Source organism: Synchiropus splendidus, chromosome 16 (genome assembly GCF_027744825.2).
Source record: "Synchiropus splendidus isolate RoL2022-P1 chromosome 16, RoL_Sspl_1.0, whole genome shotgun sequence".
NCBI classification, from domain to species: Eukaryota; Metazoa; Chordata; class Actinopteri; order Syngnathiformes; family Callionymidae; genus Synchiropus; species Synchiropus splendidus.
In genome coordinates this window covers 9360593-9379149 of record NC_071349.1, presented here as the reverse complement: position 1 = coordinate 9379149, position 18557 = coordinate 9360593, and the positions used below count along the sequence as shown (strand labels likewise).

Genomic DNA, 18557 nt, shown 5'->3' with positions numbered 1-18557 from the left:
ACAGGATAATAGCTTTTTATGAGCCCTTGTTAGACGATTAGTTTAAAAGCTTAATGTTTGATTCTGAATGCTCAAAATGCCAATGAATAACGCATCCTTGTTTTGGGTGTTTACATTGAGGATTATAACAGCTTTTCATTATCCCTTATGTCACTATTGTTCTAAATACTTAACATCTTAATGCAGAATGCGGAGCAGTTTAATGAAGAATTCATCAGTGTTTTCATGTTTTGTAGGTCATTTATTCAGTATTAGCTCCTTTATACTTATTGTTCATTTCTTTTTCATACTTAACAATCCCTCTGAAAAAGAAACCAAAACATATTTTTATACGCTGAGGGTTTCTCGTGGATGTTTCCAGTTTCTAACACAAGAATGTCAGGACTTCTAAGTTAGTTAGTTTTAAGTCTTTCAAAGGGCAATGGACATAGCCATATAAAATAATCGTTACACAGACATTTGACGTCGTATTTGGTGGCATTGCAAAGAGACAGGTCAGCATTCCCTGGTGTCTATAATATCCTCGAGATATAATCCACTTTTTATTGTTTTAACCTCTGATGAACATAAAATATCATGACATCAGAAATGAGTGTGATCTATTAGTTTAAAAATATTTAAAATAAATGTTTTCTCACTTAATATATACTGATTTCTCTTATAGTCATCATTATCGTGTATAAATGGCAATATGATTTTATATTTTATAAAATATGATTTAATATTTATTAAAAAACGTATTATTTTTAGATTACTTTTTTATTGATAAATATGAACTTGTTTACGTGTCTCTTTCCAAACCTCTTGTTTGGTGTACTCGTGTTCAACAAATAAATAAATACATAAATAATGTCCACCAAGTTTTTTACCAACTAATCGAATGCTTCAACGAACACATCTCAACGCTAGGGGGCGCTGAGCAATCTTTAATACAGGAGGAAGTCCTGCCTGCTTAACCGATTGGAAATGTGATTGGTCAATAAGGATGTCACTCCAATCGGTTCCCATTCACTTCCTTAGCAACGACCGTCAACCCGGAAGTTGTTTCAATTCGCCGCGAAATAATGACAACAACTTCACCCAATTTTGAATTTCAGCGTTTCTATACATGATGTTAATTGGGTTTGTTTGAATTCTGATCAAATATTTAAATAACAACCGTTACCTCGATGCAGCGGAGTAAAGCTGCTGTGAGTTTGGAGGTAAAGCGCGTTATTACAGCTCTTTGTAGACTGTTAGTTTCTGTTGGCCTCACCTCGGTCCCAGCGCCAGACATTTTCAGGCGAGCAAAGTTTGGCGAGGTCACCGTGGTGAGTCAATTTTCTAAGTCAGCTGCAGTTCTCTGTCATAGTATGTCGTTCCCAATTGTGAAATATGGACTGAAATATATTTCATTTAAGCTTGCTTTGGACAAAACATCGTGTTGCGTGTACTGAATGTGTTACTGTATAAGTAAGTGTAATGATCTATTTCAGGAGGACCAGCTTTGGAAGTTGCTGCTGAATATTTGTCAGATAACTTCAGACATAAATCTTGACAAAAGCGAAGGTAAATAGCATTGCTGTTGTGTATTTTCTTTAGAGGTCATGATGTTTATTGAGGTGTAGGGTGATCAAGCTAAATGCATTGCGGAATGGGAAAAATGATTTCTGTTTTTGCTCTCCCAGACTCAGAGCGAAGAAGACAAGTGGCTGCAGGTCTGTGGCAGGCTGGTTACCATGCCAGCTGGATGTGTGAGAAGGAAGGGCGCCACCCCTCCAGCAGGGATCTTCTGCTGGCACTGGGGTGGCTGCTTGCCACAGGAATGCCAGAGAAACTGATGACTCGGCAAGTCCTGCAGCTGGACAGGACTCTTCTCACACCTCCATCTGTAAGCTCGAGTCTGATTCATTGCCAGTCGTGAAATCCTAACTGCTTAATTTTAATTTGCGTGTCAGTTGACCTCTCAAATCACTGCTGAGGTGGACTGTGACTCTTTTCGGAGACTTCAGTGGCTTGTTGGAAGTCTGAAGAACCAGGGAAGGATCCTGCTATCCATGACAGAGGAGCGTGCCCGCATTCTTCATGCGGTGAGTCGCCTTTTTTAAAAGACTATTTTATGATGTATAATGCAGGTTCTTATTTACTGAATAAAAACTTTTCAATCTCCATATTGAGAGAAGCCAGGTACATCATGTATATTCTTTGGCCTCCTGGAGACCTCACTCCCGTGAAGGCCCTGGGGAAGATTCAGGACATGCTGGAGGGACAGTGTCTCTGGTCATCTTGGAATGCAAATTGTTTTCTTCACTTCATTTCTTCTTTCCTCAGCTACTTTCACCAAGCCAGACCTCAGCCGTGGTGTCCAAGCCATCATCAAACAAATCTGTTCTGAAAGAGGTGTGTGTGTTGTGACTGCTGTGAACCATGCTCATTTTCTGAAATACTTTTGTGACATCGTAAGGCTTTTGTGTGTCTGGTAGGAGTGTGCTGTTGTGCAGGATCTGTGTGAGCTTTTCCAAGCATATTTGGATTGGAAAACAGTGGAGAAAGTCTTCTGGACGTGGATGGTGCGTTTGACTGAACTAAAGAAAATCAACTTTCAATAGCATTTTGTGTAACAGATCTTTGCCTTGCAGGACAGCGTGGTGGACTGTCATCAGAATGATGTGGAGGTTCAACCAAGGAAGAAGAATGCATCATCCTGTCACCGTGTTAACCAGGATTCCGAGCTACTGTCTGTTACACGGGTGAGAAATAATTACTTCATATTTGATCCTTTTCTCTTAGCCATTCTCTCTAACGCCTCTGTGCTCCAGAAGGCAACAGAAGGCAGATCTCTTGTTGCTCCTGACCAGAGATCCAGACCCTTCCTCCAGATGAGCTACAGAGCCAGGTTGCAGGCTGAGGCTTCTGTCAGACACAGCAAGGATCCTGCTGCAGTGGACACTGTTGAGATTCCAGCCTCGGAGGTTATTCAGGAGCTTGCTGGTGCAGAGACTCAACTGCTGGAGACGAGGGACAGCCAGAGACAGAAGAACAGGACACAGCTGCAGGACATAATGGACCGCCTGGAGGGACTAGTGTTGATACCGCCCTAGATCCTTATTTATAGCCCCACATGGTGGACATACCAGTTCACTGCTGCTGGTACTCTACTACTACTTAACATTCAAACAAGGAATCGATTGTTTTTTAAAAATTGTTTTCAGTCAACAGTCCTAGGAAAACACCACTTTGACCATCATGAGGTTGGCTATAAACTAAATACATTAATTTGTGTACCAATTTTTATTGTCTTGTTATTGAAAATTTCTATTTCCTAAATCTGCCGTTTATAAAAAGCGGGATGAATTGGATCTTTTAGCATCAACAGATCACTCCAGCGTCATGCCAGTTTGAAACAAAAAAAGTATAATTATTTCTTGTTATTATAACTAAAAGTCTTTAAAAAAAGAATATGAAAGGGGAAATAAAATGGGTTGTGAATGTAAAAGTAGTTGAAAAAGTTGTTATATATATGTGTGTGAGAGAGAGAAGAGGGAAAATATCAAGCTTTAAAAGGAAAAAAACGTACGAAAAATAATCTAATTATTATTACGTGACAACACTGTCTGGTGTTGGAATTGTTCAGCTCATAAATTACTTCCTTTCTTTATCCCCAAAACATGTTTTGCTTTTTTTTTTGCAGCACAATTTGTCAACATTGTTTATTAACAGTCAACATTCTCATTAAGATTTGACCACGAGCATCTTCTGCATGTAGGAGTTGAGCCATTTCTGTCTCTCCAGGGAGGTGAGCAGCTTGCTCTTCTCTCTGAAAGCAGCGTCGTCGGCCACCACCATGTTCCTCTTCACCATCCCGACGTACGGAGACGACCAATCAGCAGGCCAGGTTCTCTCCAAGCTGCATGGAATTTTATTTTTTAAGTCCCCCGAAACACACTGTCGTCGCACAGATAGCACACAGATATGGCACATGGTATCATGAATACCTTTCATCAGCACCCTCTGGAGGAAAGACCCATGCTTCCCTCATGAGCCCGGGTTTGAAGTCGCTGATGGAGTTTTCTCCCAGACTTGGCTGTGATATCATCTGGAGGCTCCAGTCACGGAGGGAGATGGAGGGGAAGACCACACTCCAGCCATTTGTTTTGTGCTCAGTGTTTCTGAAGTCAGAAGAACTGAGACGCCACACATCATTAAACATAAATAAATAATACACATATTAAGAAATGCACGCAGCAATTTCAAATGCGTTCCTTTATTCATATTTTATTTACATGCATTTCAACAACAAAATATTGTTTATTTTGCATCAGTTTGACAATGGCACAATAAATCACAATGGTGGCTATATTCAACTTTTTCTACCTTATTTAAGATAAAGCTCTTCTAAGAATTTCAAGTACTTTCAGAGTAGTGGAAACCCTGGCCATTGCCTATCGAAAAACATCCCTGAACAAAAGCAAGCCTTATAACCTTAAGAATAAGTATTTCTGCTGACATATTTATGTATGTATTTACATTTCTATCACTTTATTCCCTTCTTTCCATAGGTCAGTGCTATGCTTTAGGTATGGCTGAATCTTCATTTAATATATACTGTATCTAAATGACATAATATTCATATTAAAAAAATAACAATAGATCAGACGGAGAACTAATAATATGGTAAATGTAAATGGTGTAGTCCTCTAGACATTATTATACATGAGAATCTGGTGTCCACCACTGCTGTACTTAGGAAGTAATGGACATATTTGAAGGGTACACCACCTGAGAGACAGCTGTGGCTGAGGAAAGCAGGTCGTCCCGGCAATACACATGGCAATGAGGAAGAGCAGGGAGGCACATCGCAGCGCTGGTCTGGTCTGCATTCTGGAGTGAAGGAGAAGATGAAAGAAAAATACTTTTTGACTCACAAAGCGGCTTATGTTTCAATAAAAAATGAAATGAGCTCACCTGCACACAAGTTGAAGGTCAGCAGCTGATGAATCTATACTGAGGGCGAAACAGAAGAAGAAATCTTCACAATGTCTATGATGGAGTTTCGCATAAAAATCTTGGCTGATAACCTAAAACCGCAAGATGTTTAAATCCACCTGTGAGTTGCCTTATATATCCTGGACCCTTTCGCCCGGCGACCCACCACCCACACACAAACACACCTCTGACACATCATCCAGACGGGAGTTAGGGGCGCCAGGGGGACGGCCTGGAGCAAGAGCAGCTTGTTAGTTTGCTATTTCAAAAGGGCCCTGTTGAAGGCAGGAAGCTAAACTCATTATAGTTCATTCATGAAACTGTTCAGCCTCGTGGATGGTGTCCATCACAAATTAGACATTTCCGGCTCAAGAAAAATGTAAACAACAGAAACCTCAACTCACCTGTGTCATTTAATTCCCACCAAAATAAATATTTTAAAAATATCTCAATTGCAAGTATTATTCATTTAAGGCCAAACCAGGTTTCTGTTTTTATTTTTTTTTAATTCATATTTATTTCCAGCCGACATTGGACAATAACTGGACACTACAAATGTACACACACTCAGGATCTGATGTCATAGTTTTGACAAAACCATTCCATTTTCGAACCATGCTGGAAGATGAAAAACCTTGGAAATGTTTTGCCGGGTGCCAAGACCTCGTTACGGAGCTTTGGAAATAATGAACAGGAAGCAGGTGGAGCGGCTGAGGAAGACGACTTCAGTCACTCAGCTGGTTCCTCCCACCCCTGGCTTTTTAGTCCTGGTCATTGTTGCGTGTCTGTCCATCGGCATCAGCGGCAGTGACGCCTGTGGAAGAAAATGCTGGAAGACATCTGTGTGCGTTGTTTCATTGTTTATGTGTGCAATATCGTTCCTGACTCATAGTGTGTCTTGTCATTTGGATTTGGATTCATTTGAATATAATCCCTATGTAGTTTGAACAGTACTCTCTTTCTATAGTCCAACTGTTGTTATTCCATCTTAACCTCAAGATACAGCACTTGTTTCAGTGAAAACAAGGTGGTAGGAGAAGGTTTCTAAATCAGCTTGCAAAGACAAATGTAATAATTTTATCCACATTTCAGAAGGACTCAGGGACTTTCCATCCTCACTGTAATATTTTTTTTTAACCCAATATTACTGCCCTGCTCAGATTTTTCTACATAGCTCGCGTTCACTCTGTAATGAACGCAACTGGACACCAGGTGGCAGCAGCGTCACGTAGCCTATATAGCATTCAGGCGACCCGAAGAAGAGGCTATCAGCCGGAAAAATGTTTGAGAAACCCAACAAAAACGACGGTAAATCCACATTTTTGTCTCCATAGTCACTTGAAAGGTGATTTATTTCAGTGGTTCTATTGTTAGGTGTGTTTTATTGGGTCAAAATGATCGTTGTTTTCCATAAACATTCAAAATGTAACTATAATAAAGACAATAATAGCCATAATGGAAATAAGACAGTTGTTGACGCATAGGGATATTTGCTTTTATTTATCGTTTAGCAAAAACGTATACTTTTTTCCAGCTATCATACCTGCTTTTATCCCAGTTTGCTTGGAGAAATTCCCCTCCAGACAAAAGCTGCGTTAATATAACACCTTCCAACAACTTCAAACACAACTAATGTCAACACATTTAACACAAACATAGTTTACTTGAAGCAGAAGCTTTATTTAGCCACATGACCAAATGTTGGACAGTCTCACTTGTTTATTTAAGAGCATTAAAGGCACAAAATGGTAACTGCAATAGCCCCACTGGCACTAGAAAACACGAGTGCAAATATAAATTATAATACTGACATGAACGTTGTCCACACATTTAAAGGCTGTGCTGGAGCTCAAATATGATACACATATTGTATGATGCAAATCAAGTACATGCAGAACAGAGGTTCAAGTTCCATCGCTGTTTATGTTGGAAGCCCAATGGCTTATGACTGTGGGCACCAGATGTGCTTGTTGGTTCGATCGTCTTGTGGTCTGGCTGTTGGACATCGACAGAGTGGTGACAGGTTGTGATGAGTAGTGTTTGATGGATCTATAGGAAGAGAATCTTTGATCTAAACTGTTGAGTCAATATACTTGGAACATATTTTCGGTGATGACGGCGTCAGAGTCTGAAGGAGGGTCGGAGGGTGGACAAATGACAGAGTGCATTGTACATCTTTCATGGTCCCACTTGACAGTCGCCCTTAAAATGCAGAGTCCTGCTCAACAGGCAATGAGGGGGCACTTCATGTTGGTAACTGAAAACGCTATTTTCCCATCATAGGAGGGCTCTATGCTGCTAAAGCACAGGTGGAATCTAAAACAACGTTTTTTTTTTCTAACCTTTTTTGTATCTATGTTGATGCAATTGTAGGGTGAGACCATTAAAAACTGATCAAACTTTTATCATCTTCATTTGGCTCTGTAGAATCGGCTGCAGATGTAGGTTGGAAGTAGCTAACTGGAGGAAGAAGAGGAGAAGGGTCAGTGGGGCAGCTACTGTCGGACTCTATGTTGGATGGGGTAGCTGACACAGGGGCTGGGACAGCAGGGTGGCTCGCATTCGAAGTTGGGTGAAGAGGCTGGTCAGTGGGGGTACAAGTGATGGACTCTAGACTAGGCTGGGCAGCTGGGAGAGGAGGCTGGTCAGTGGGGCAACTAGGAATGGATGGTGGGCTGGACTGGGCTGCTGGGTGAGGGGGTGGAGCCGTGGGGCAGCTTGGGATGGATGGTCGGCTGGACTGGGCCACTGGCTCAGGGGGTGGAGTCGTGGGGCAGCTGGGAATTGATGGTAGGTTGGGTTGAGCAGATGGGTGAGGGGGTGGAGCTGTGGGGCAGTTAGGGATGGATGGCAGGTTTGGTTGGGCAGATGGGTGAGGAGGAGGACCAGTAGGGCAACTACGAACAGATTGTTGACTCGGCCGCCGAGCTGGATGTGGGGGTGGCTTAGAGGGTCGGGTACGGATGGACTGCTGGACAGGTCGCTCAGCTGGGTGAGGGGGCGGGTCCCTGGGACAGTTACGACTTGAGTGCTGGACGGTCGGTTGCTCCGCAGAGTGAAAGACAAAGCAATAGGCTCCAGGCTTGCAGCTGCTCTTGACAGTCAACGCAAGCTCTGTCTGGACAAGTGGCCGGCAGACACCGTCCACATAGATGCTCAGAACGTAGGAATCTGGAAGACAGAAAATGATTGTGACACACTGGGCCACCGAGAGGTTTTATATAATGATATTTTTACAGATGTCGACAGGAAGGATGTTTATGTAACATAAACAAGAAGTGACTGAGATGAAAGACCTTGTTCAAAGCGTGCAGCACACTCTTCTGTCAGCTGCTGGATGGTGGTGGTTGGAAGAACTCCTAAAGTCTTGGGGTTCGATCCAACTTCAGGAGAGCACACTGTCAAAAAGTCCTGCAGAACACGCAATAAAAGTTCCAATGTGCAGGTTGATGTTGAAATGTGAGACGGACTTGCATGCTTGTGTACTGTACCTGCACTGATCGCTGACCAGCACTCTCCTGGTTCAGGGTCCGTCTTCTCTCCCAGCGATGGATGGAGTCCTGGATTTCTCTGCTGAGCTGACGTGTTGCTGACCTCTGCTGGTCAAATGTCCTGATGTGCTCCAGAGCACCATAAGTGGTGGTAAGGTAATATGAACCTAGACACATGCGAAATATATATAAAAAAATTGATACCACCTGAAGTAGGCTGAGAAAGTTGGACAGTGTTTATTTCACAAAGTTTTCAGGCTCACAGAATCACTCTCAAATTGTTTGAGGAGTTGCGCTTGTACCTTCTCCAAGAGTGAGAGCAGGATCCATCAGTTCCATCATGTACTCCACATCCAGCTGCAGGGCCGACAGATTAGATCTCGCCAGCACGTACATCATCACAGGAAGGAAGTCATCAGCACCATGGGGCCGCCCTGACACACACACACACACACACAAACACACACGCAAATTTGAATCAGCAATTTCCACACATCTGTTATTTAACTTCCTGCCCCTGTCTTGGCATCAAAATCCAGAGAGTAAAAGCGAATGTGAAGATGTGGGGAGCCATTTACAGCCTGACTGTCTTTATTGCAGCAGGGAAAATCTCTGTTCTGTGCAACACAGGGATATTTAATCCTCAAATGAAATACCAACAGGATATACCTCCAAATCAAGACTTTAAAAAAGTATTGGTATCATCAGCTAGTAGTATGACAATAACAAGTATGAGACATGATAGACATTTTCCCCTAGACTTTTACAGCAGCAGAAATAGCAATAGAGGCGGTGGAATTGTGGACGGTGTGTGTTTGTCAGATTTGTCTCCAGCTACTGAAGTTTTAGTTTGAGAATTAACCAAGACATGCAAGTTAATGTAAATTTTTTTTTTAGTATTTTTAAATCTAATTTCCTATTTTTATTTTTCTATGTATTTTTATTTTCTGCCAAAATAAACGCATCTACCAAAAGACAATTAAAAATCTAAATTATCCCCCCAAATATATGTATATATTTTTTGTAAAGACACGGGGAGCAGGACCATCTGGAGGAATGTGAAACTCGACAGCTGGTTAACAACTAGACTGACTCATAGCAGATGTGACTCATTGGTAAGTCACAGTTACTTTATCAGTTGCTCAGAAGACATGAAAACATTCATTAAACATCATGATTTGAATGAAGTTATTAAAAGTTTGTGCCACTAAACAAAGTTAGGTGGATCACTGCTGTAAGCAAGGGAGGTGCAGACTGGAGAATCAGACGTCAGTAGTTGAGCTGCTGACCTGGGCAGCTGACAGACATGGAGTCGTAAATGATCTTGCAGGCCTTCAGCAGGAGCTCGATCTTCTTCTGTGGGGAGTATTCCAAGTGCAGGTTATTCAGCTTGACGTTGATTTTCTCCATGGCGGAGGCCTCGGGGATCGCAGTGCTGATTCCTAAAGATGTGGTGGTGCTGCCCATCACCACAGACTGAGCAAAGAAACAAACAAGCTGTTAATTCTGAGGATTCTTTGATGCTTTATGACCGAGTGGAATGATATCCGACCTGGTTCTGGGCCAGCTGTTTGAGGCTGCCGTTCTCTGTGTGCAGTTTCTCTAGACTGTGGTAGATAGACTCCCGCAGGGGCTTCAGGACACTCTTACACAGGGCAGCCTCGACAATACTCTCTAAACACACAAAAAATCAACACTTACTTATATATTATAACAATCCCAATGTGAGAAGTTCTTGTTCTGTAGTTTTTGATGATGAGCACTAGTGGGCGCTTTTTGTCAGTTGAAGCCTGTGGACATGTGTGGTCAGATCTTTCTGTTTTTTCAGCTCAGGTAACCAAACTTTGGGGATGTTGTGCTCGTGTTTCAGGTTTTTTGGGGAGGAACTGTTGATAGTGTGACAAGGAACGGACGATTAAATGTTGCTGGTGTTGTGGATGACCATCTGGATCCTGAACTGTTTAGTAGGAACGGTCAGTGTGACAGCTCTGTCTGTTTTTTAGGACAGTTAGAAAAGTAAAAAATAGATGGCCCAAAAATATTTTTGGCATAAATGAACGAGTGATGGACTAATGATGCTTCATGAAACAGCGTCCTCGTGTTCAGAGCCCACTAGATGGCACTCTCTGCTGTAAAATCTTTGGATGAACCATTTTAATGAAACCTCACTTTGTTTTTAGACCAACAGTGCCACCCACTAAATGCTGAAACTAAGGACACTGTTTCATCAAACCTCATCAGCCCATTGCTACTTGCAACAATGAAACTTTTGTCTTTGTTTTTCCAACACACACTCACACACACACGACTATTAAAACTGCAATTTCTTGATCCTGTCTTTCTGAAATGCAGTGAAAGGACTCAATGGCTTGAAGTATAACCTGAGATTTTCATGCAGTTTGAAACAGGCTTTTGGTGGTTTAACCCCCAATCCCAACCCTAAGGACAAGATTCTGATCTGAAATGGCTGTGATGTCCAAATATCTGCCGACCTGTGACTCCATCTCTGTGGCACAGTTAACAGCTCACCTATTGACATCTAAGTGTGAAGCGGCGCTCACGACTATCTGAATCTCTGAGTGCAAAAATGAGTCCTGGTCCCAGGTGTTTTTGGCGTCTTATTCAAGCGTGAGGAGCCAATGGTGCGTGAAATGGACCACAGAATCAGCCTCAGGAGCAATTATGAGTTTTCTCTATCTCACCTTCTGGGCTGAGAACAGCTGAGAACAGCCAGGCTCTTCTTTCCAAGTCAATTAGGACCTGCAAATAACTTGGCTGATGGACTGTGTGGTGGACCTTAGTGACATTTCAGGGAGCCGGCTCCTCGATCAGAAACTCAGAGCAGAGGCTCAGGTGGTTTCGATATATGGAGGCTGGCTCACACAACTTGCAGAGGAACTTGGCTACACATACCTAACTTGTCGGGTGCGTACTGGTGCTGTGGTTCCAGCATGCCCTGCAGCTCGGCACTCTGCAGCAGGTAGCTCTTCAGCTGAGTCATCATCTGCCTGATCTCCTGCAGCAGTTCCGTGGATGTGGTGTGCTTGGGCATGCTCTCCAGCGTGAACGCCCTGTGCTCCTTCACCTAATGCAGAGCTCCTTATTATGGACTGTTTTAAAGAACAACAAGAATCTTCCGGTTTTAAAATTGCTCACCAGGTTGCCAAAATAGCTGGACGGGGCCCTGGCCAGCTCCACGATGCGCTGCGAGAGGCGGCGCTCGTGACTGATGAGGCCGGTGATGACGGTGGACAGGCGGTGGCGTGCTCGGTCCAGAATGATGTTGGTGGGCGTCCTCTTCACTTTTGGGCTGCGACTTTCTGAAGTGTGGCTGGAGATGAGAGGAGTGATGCTGTTTTTGAGGATCTGAAGGCAAAACTTCTGACCTTGGCTCAGTACAAAGATTCTGCTGAAACGACTGGTGTACGATTACGTCAAATTTACTGGCTTTCTTTGCATTTTTATCCAATATTAGTGTTTTTTTCAGATTATTTTGGATGCAGTTTTTGGTGAAAAGATGTGCAGGATTACAGTTAACAAGAAGAAGATAGGCATGTCTATGGAGAAGATGAATAAAGGTTAAGGTGGGGTGTCAAAATGCTTGTTTACAGTGTCAGACACTCCTTCTACAAGAAATAGTCTAAGCAGAATGTGTGTCCATTTAAATGTTTGGAGGCTGAAATTTAAGATGTTCCTCTATGCGTTCCACAATGGGGATAGTTAGTTTCTCTTTGGTTGACTGCTGCTGTGCTTTATAAAACATTGTTTTTCTCTTATATTGACATTTGAGATTAACTGTTGATGATATCTTTGTTTGGCAGAAAACTGGTAGTCAAACAACAAACCACTGTTTGTTGTTTACTGACTTTCATTTTCAACCAAAAGCTCCCGCAGACCCCTTTATACGACTTGGTGGGCCGAATTTGCCCCCTCAGACCATGAGTTTGACACGTGTTTTTAGAAAAAAAACGATTGAACTGTATTCACAAATAAGCTCAAAACACAAGTTTCTGACCAAAATCCAGCCAGGGCAGATGTTAAAAAAACAATTCTGTTTCAGTTAATGTGTGCGTCCATGCATTTATGCATTTGAGGAAGTGCAAAAAGGGAGACACACCTGACACCGGTTTACACATTTGTGAAATATTCGCTTGAAGTTAAAAATAACCATGTAAAGCAAGTGAAGAATAAAGAGTCTGCCAGTGAGAAAAAAACACAGAAAGATTAGCCTTTTGAGTGGAACCAGCCTGCAAAAAAATGCCTGTTGCATGGTTCACAGCAACAGTATAGTCACAGTTTGATATCAAAAGTAGTTACTTATTATTTTCACACATCCAGTGTAACCTGAACTTGCCGCAGACACGTTTGGGTTTGACAGTGGTGAAGCAGCTCTCATTGGACAATGTCAAGTTTTTGTGTGTTGCACTGGCTTGTGGTTTGCTCTGCAATATATGCTTTAAATATGACGTGAATTTTCGCCCCACCTCAAACCTCAAGATCTTTGGTTCTTTCATTTCAAGAGCACAAAAAACACTAGACTGTCAGGCACAAAAATGCACTTTTGCTACATTTAAAAATCATTTGGTGTATAATTTCTTCAGGTATATACAGCCAATGTTTTTTGGGGGCTGGTCGGTCACAGGACAGCGTCTTCATATGAAGCGTGATGAGTTTTGCATGTCAAGTTGTTTAGGGTTGGGATCTAAACCCACCTGTGTTTCTGGTCCAGGTTCAGCTCTCCCTCTTCCTCTGTGCTGCTGTTTGTCCCAGAGTCGGGGTCAGCGTCCACCATGGCGCCGCCCTCTGGGGAATACAAAGACACGTCTGGGCGACGTGGCGGGGTGGCCTTGCTAACAGCGTTTGGCTGGTTAGCTGCCTGGATGGAGCTCACAAAGACTTCTGGAGGGCAAGTTTTCCTTCGTGGTGGTGGGACGGGACGAGTGGGTCTTTTTACCGATGGCTGTTTTGAAGTCTGAGTAGTGCCTGCTTTATCTGGATCTCTCACCTCCTGCTCTTCTTCTGTGTCCTTCACCTTCTCTCCGTCACTTTTTGTTTCTTCTGTTTTGCTCTCTGCACTATCCTCTATCAGAGCCACACTCTCACCCTCACTCTTTTCTGTCTCTCCTCCTTTAGGAACACTGCTCTCTTCTGTCCCACTCTCAGTTGCTGCCACTTTGTCTTGATCTTTGGAGCTTTTTTGGGAGGCAGTGCAGCGGAGAGGAGCAGGAGGTAAAGGTGGTGCAGAGCGCAGCTGCAGGGAAACAGGAGGTCGGAGTGGAACAGATGACAAGGACACTAACTTCCTGTTTTCTCGTTCCTCCCCTCCCTTAGCTTCCTCTTTCTTCTCTGAGAACAGTAAACCCATGCCAGAAGTGCTTCCCAGGCTGGGGGGGCGCGGCGGTGGCCGCTTATACTTGATTTCCTGAATGGGTGTTTTGACAATCTCACTTTTGACAGGTGTCTTCTGTGGGGACTCTCCGTTTTGTATCACCGAGCCTGCAGGGCTTGTGTCTTCTCTAGCGAGAGTCAGGTCCTTGTCGGACTTTCTATCCATCAATACTGGGTCTACATGCAGGAACACACTGTTGCGCTGAAGGTCCTGGTTCTTTGACAGATGGTGAGAATCTGACGTCCAGAAATCTGAACAGATCCAGAGAGAGGCTCAAGATTAGAGTTTAATGAATGTGACTCCAATGTTTTACCACCGTGTTACTGCCCCTTTTTATCACTGTCATTCTTGAGGCTTGCCAAATGTGCTTCTTCATTCCCCCGGTACAAAGTTGTATTTACCTGTGCCCAGTGCAGAGATGGCCTCCAGCTCCTCTTTCTTGCTGGCCTTAGTAATGGCCTGGGGTAACCTCAGGGGGCCGTCCAAGATGTCTCTAAATAACAGTTAAAAAGAGATTAAAGGTAAGCCGTTCTTATGTCAATAGTCAAATGTGAGTATTACCTGCTCGCACAGTAGAAGGAGATGAGTTTAAAGATGTCGTCAAAAAGCAATGACGACCCAGTCAAGTGAAGGACTGCAGTGGAAACGAAGTAAGAATCTTGCGTGGTTGATTTATTCGCTTCTACTTACATGACTTGTGATGTTCTATGTTCACGCTACGTATACATGATGATTCCTGAGGTCCACACTGCCGTACCAAGAGTGTTAAGTCCCCGCTCACCGTCCTGTTGACCAGGAAGGCCTGCAAGGGTAGTTGGAATTTAGCGTGTATTTCAGTGAAGAACAGTGGAATAAATATATTTGTACTGCACCCCTGGTGTCTCATTCTCAAGTATGCTGGTAGTTTTGTCTTTGTTGAGTCCGGTGGTTTGCCAAACGGAGGCACTTCCCACAAGCTGCTCGGTGAGTCCAGGAGGTGTTGGAGTGGAACATGAGGAAGAAGGTTCCGTGTTGACAAGGGGCTTGAATAATGGCGCGACTGATACTACGGGAGTCGGGGAGAGGGGAACCGGGAGACCTGCCGGAGGGTTGAAGCAGAGTGGAGCAGGGTTGGAGGACATGGGGGACTTGACAGGTTTGGAGGACGGAGTTAGAGGTGGAGCGATACATGGAGGAGGAGGTGGGCACTGGGGAGGTCGAGAAGGGAGCTGGGTGGCTTTGACTGCAGAAGGGGGTGGTTTGGGGCGGGACGGTCTAGAAGGAGGGTGAGAGGACAGCACAGATTGAGGAACTGGGGGGGCAGACGCAGTGTCGAGGCCTTCCTTCGGGGAGCTTGTGTGGCTGCAAAGACATGACATATAGAACAGTTCAGCAGGGTGGCAAGTTTACACATGAACAATGGCTCTTTTATTGGAAGGGCGATTTCAAATTTTACGTTTATCTGCCTTTTAAATACCTGTAATGACTATGGTTTGGCATTCTTATTTTTGCTTGTATCCATTGGTAATTGGATGTCTTTACTCACTACCCAGCAGAGGCTAAAACGGAAGAGACAAAGTGATAAAGCTACTGCTGTGAGTCAAGCCTTCTGGTTAAACACGAGCAGATTTTTCCATAACACCGTGAGACCTATGCCTTAACGCAGTTGCACACAATTTGACACCAGATTTTTTTTGATGGTATATTATACTTTGTGTACTTTGCAGGGAAAAGCTAACATCGGCTGATGCCATGAGTACGTGATATGTGGGTCAAGGGACTTTAGTCCTATGTTTGACCTCTCAAACAAACGTGTCATTGCACTGCTCATGTGGGCTCTCATGTGTCCCCATTAACCTTCTGCCTGTTCTTTGACTACGTGAGGAAACCCAGTGGTGGGCGGTCACGGCCTGCAGTGCTTTCTTTGCTGTCCTAAAAACTAAATCAAAACCACTGACATATGATTTTTCCATCCACTGATAAGTTGCTCGGAGCCAAACCACTGCAGCCAAGTTCCTCTAGCAAAAGCAGTCTGCACACACTTCTTTTTAAACTGACTTGATCACTGACAGACGTAGAACCCAGGACCAACAACAGCAGTGAATCAGTGGTGGGGTGCTGACGGTACACTTTGTGTTTCTGTAACTAGGAAGCCGAGAAGTTCTGAAGAAATGTTGATTTAAATATTTAGTTTCCTTAAAATGGCTTGTGTGGAACTGACTGAGGTTTTACAGAGGGAATGTGGCAGAGCCAGGTGTGTTTGTTTCAGTTATCTGTTCCGGTATTTATTTTTGCTAGTTTGTCCCAGTCTTTCACGCTGCTTCCTGTCGGTCTTACTTTGTTCAGCCACTTCCTGTTTTTTTTTGTGTTGAAATGTCTCTGCATGATTGCAGGAGATAAAAACTATGTGTTGAAAAGGCGTCCGACGCCTGGATCGGACACCAGGACATGATCGCTCATTTTATTATTGACATCAATTGGCTGTCGACCCACTTATTTGTGCTGCTGCCTCGCAGTCATCCATGTGATGCTCGCTGATGATCAAGCTCTGGAAGTGCTAAGCAACTGGAACTTCAGGTCTCAGCACGCTCCGTTTAAACTGGTGCTCAAGCGCCATTTCGGCTGCAGTTCATCACAAATACGAATATGTTTGTCCACCACCTTTTGGTGGGTTGAAGCCATAGCGAAGCCTTGTTGGAGGTCAGTGTCCAAATCCAGTGTTACATGTGGTTACCCCAGTTCTACGAACTCCGCTAGCAGCGCTGCTCAGTGGATCCGATTTTGCTGATCCAGTTGGAAATGCCGTCAATACAAAAGGTGGCAGGCTTTTTTTTGCTCCCTGCTGGGTGGCGAGTGCATGACTCAATATCTTGAAGGAAGGCGTAGCAGAGCCCTTATAGAGGGGGTCGCACACATTTGTAGAACCATGGTTACCATTTGTAACCCTTTGTTTACATTTCCTGGTTTCAAAATAAAAGTTGTTCACCGTAGTTCATGGTAAATTGGTTTTAAAGGTGACTGAGTTTACAGAGGTGTGTTTTGTCACGTACTTTCAGCTGTTTATTTGTGTGTATTGCTATGAGAACAGTTATTTCGTGTTGGATCAGAGGGAAGAGTCACGTCAGTCCACCGCAAGAAAAAGGATTCAGAGAAAAAGTATGAGGTCAGCTGTTTGTGAGGAAACTATTTGGATCCGTTATGCTGACTCCTTCATCAGAGAAAACTTCTGCTGCTCATTGCACAAACCTACTGTGACACACCATCTGAGACACAGAGTCTCTCACATTTTCACATGTAGGTTAAACTCAGCCTAATCTGGAACATGTGTGAAGTCACTAGTCATCAAACCATTTCCTTACGTTTTACCTCCACCAGTACAGATGAGTCGAACAAACCCCAGGAGCAACAAAACTTTTCTAAAAACTTTAAATAAGTCAATCAAATAACCTCTGGACTGCATCCAGACTGACCAACTTTACGTATGTGTTCTACTTCCTTTATAACGGTTTGAGTCACCTATGAATAAACATCCTCTGTTTGCATGTGCCGTCCAACTTCCTGCTGGAAAACAACAAAAGAAACTGTTGTGTTTCTACTCCGTTTCTGACAGGCTGGCTCCAGACTGACAATCTCTCGCGAGTGAGTCGCCACATCTGTTTTTGCTGCCTGAGGCTGCAACAAAAAGTCTGACTTCCTGACTCCCCTGCATGACTTCCCACCGCCGATCTCTCAGCACCGACCTGGTCCTCACCAAAAGTAAAATGCGGGACTCACCTTGTGTCCTGAGTTATCACGCTGGCCTCCATTATATTTTAACCAAACTTGAGTTTTTGACTCAACTCTTTCAGCTGCATTGACAACTCCGCCTCCTCGTCACTCCCACCCACATAACCTCCCACCCTCTTTTCCTACCGTTGACCAAAACCAGACTGAATAAGGCAAAAGTAGGTGAATAGAGGAGCCTGTGTGTAGGAATGTGTGTGTCCATCCCTAAGTTTTATCACAACTCCTGCGGGGGCCAATCAGATGCAGCCAAACATGTGCTCATCCCCATACATATTCAAGTCTGCCTGGCCTACATACTCAGCAGATCCTCCTCTCCCGTCTGTCCCCCTCCTCTCCCGCGCTCCCCCACTCCAACTGTGGAATGCAGCGCTTCAAGGTTTCCACCCTTTTCTTGTCCCCCAACACTTAAACCCAACAGCCTTTTGTTTGGTTCATTAACTGAATCCCAGTGGAGTAGCACAGTTCCTGCCACAAAATACAGTGTCTTAGCTGTCTGGCTGGAGATTTAGAATTCTCTTGTGAGGTAGCATCATTGTGCAGGCTCCAAATTTAAATTCAAAACTGCTGCTGCTGATGCAGAACAAGAGGACTGAAGCTGTATCTATCTGTCTAGATTGAGTGACTTAAGAATGATTCTGTGGACGCAGATGCAGAAGTGTATATATATATATATATATATATATATATATATATATATATATATATATATATATATATATATATATATACGATTGAAAAAATATTATTTTTTTCAATCATATCCCACCCAAATATATATAGGAATATTTTTCAATTTGAATGAATTTGGTATACGACTGAATCAAATGATATATCCATACATACATTTAAACAACAAAATATTGTTTATTTTGCATCAGTTTGACAACAGCACAATATGTCACGATGGTTTTTATATCACGTATTTAAACTAAAGCTCTTTTAATGTC

The 18557-nt window shown here is 43.4% G+C and overlaps 3 protein-coding genes across 5 annotated transcripts in view; 2 read left to right on the top strand and 1 right to left on the bottom strand.

The window, feature by feature from the left end:
- The first annotated feature begins 883 nt into the window (after positions 1-883).
- Positions 884-4015, top strand: tedc1 (tubulin epsilon and delta complex 1). Of its 3 annotated transcripts, none has more exons than XM_053845579.1 (8): positions 884-1310; positions 1476-1548; positions 1668-1870; positions 1962-2069; positions 2311-2379; positions 2463-2549; positions 2619-2729; positions 2799-4015. In XM_053845579.1, exons 1-8 carry the CDS (start codon positions 1170-1172, stop codon positions 3078-3080), a joined length of 1074 nt encoding a protein of 357 aa, XP_053701554.1. In that variant the 5' UTR covers positions 884-1169; the 3' UTR covers positions 3081-4015. The 3 variants fall into 3 exon arrangements, with proteins under 3 accessions (XP_053701554.1, XP_053701552.1, XP_053701553.1); XM_053845577.1 differs by having other exon boundaries at positions 885-1310; positions 1938-2069; positions 2799-4014; XM_053845578.1 differs by having other exon boundaries at positions 885-1310; positions 1938-2069; positions 2802-4013.
- Positions 4016-6239: 2224 nt separating this feature from the next.
- LOC128747281 (uncharacterized) overlaps positions 6240-18557 on the top strand; it is a 30520-nt gene continuing 18202 nt past the window's right edge. The window contains exons 1-2 of the mRNA XM_053845080.1: positions 6240-6273; positions 8493-8607. The gene's annotated coding sequence lies outside the window, so the exon portion shown is untranslated. The remainder of the gene's footprint in view (positions 6274-8492; positions 8608-18557) is intronic.
- Positions 6533-17696, bottom strand: rin3 (Ras and Rab interactor 3). The gene is made up of 14 exons (XM_053845081.1): positions 17599-17696; positions 14718-15186; positions 14536-14647; positions 14407-14479; positions 14247-14338; positions 13169-14096; positions 11613-11787; positions 11370-11541; positions 10009-10130; positions 9746-9932; positions 8759-8890; positions 8457-8623; positions 8262-8376; positions 6533-8136 (listed from the first exon to the last, which is right to left on the bottom strand). The coding sequence occupies exons 1-14, from the start codon at positions 17628-17630 to the stop codon at positions 7349-7351; spliced, it is 3564 nt and encodes a 1187-aa protein (XP_053701056.1). The 5' UTR covers positions 17631-17696; the 3' UTR covers positions 6533-7348.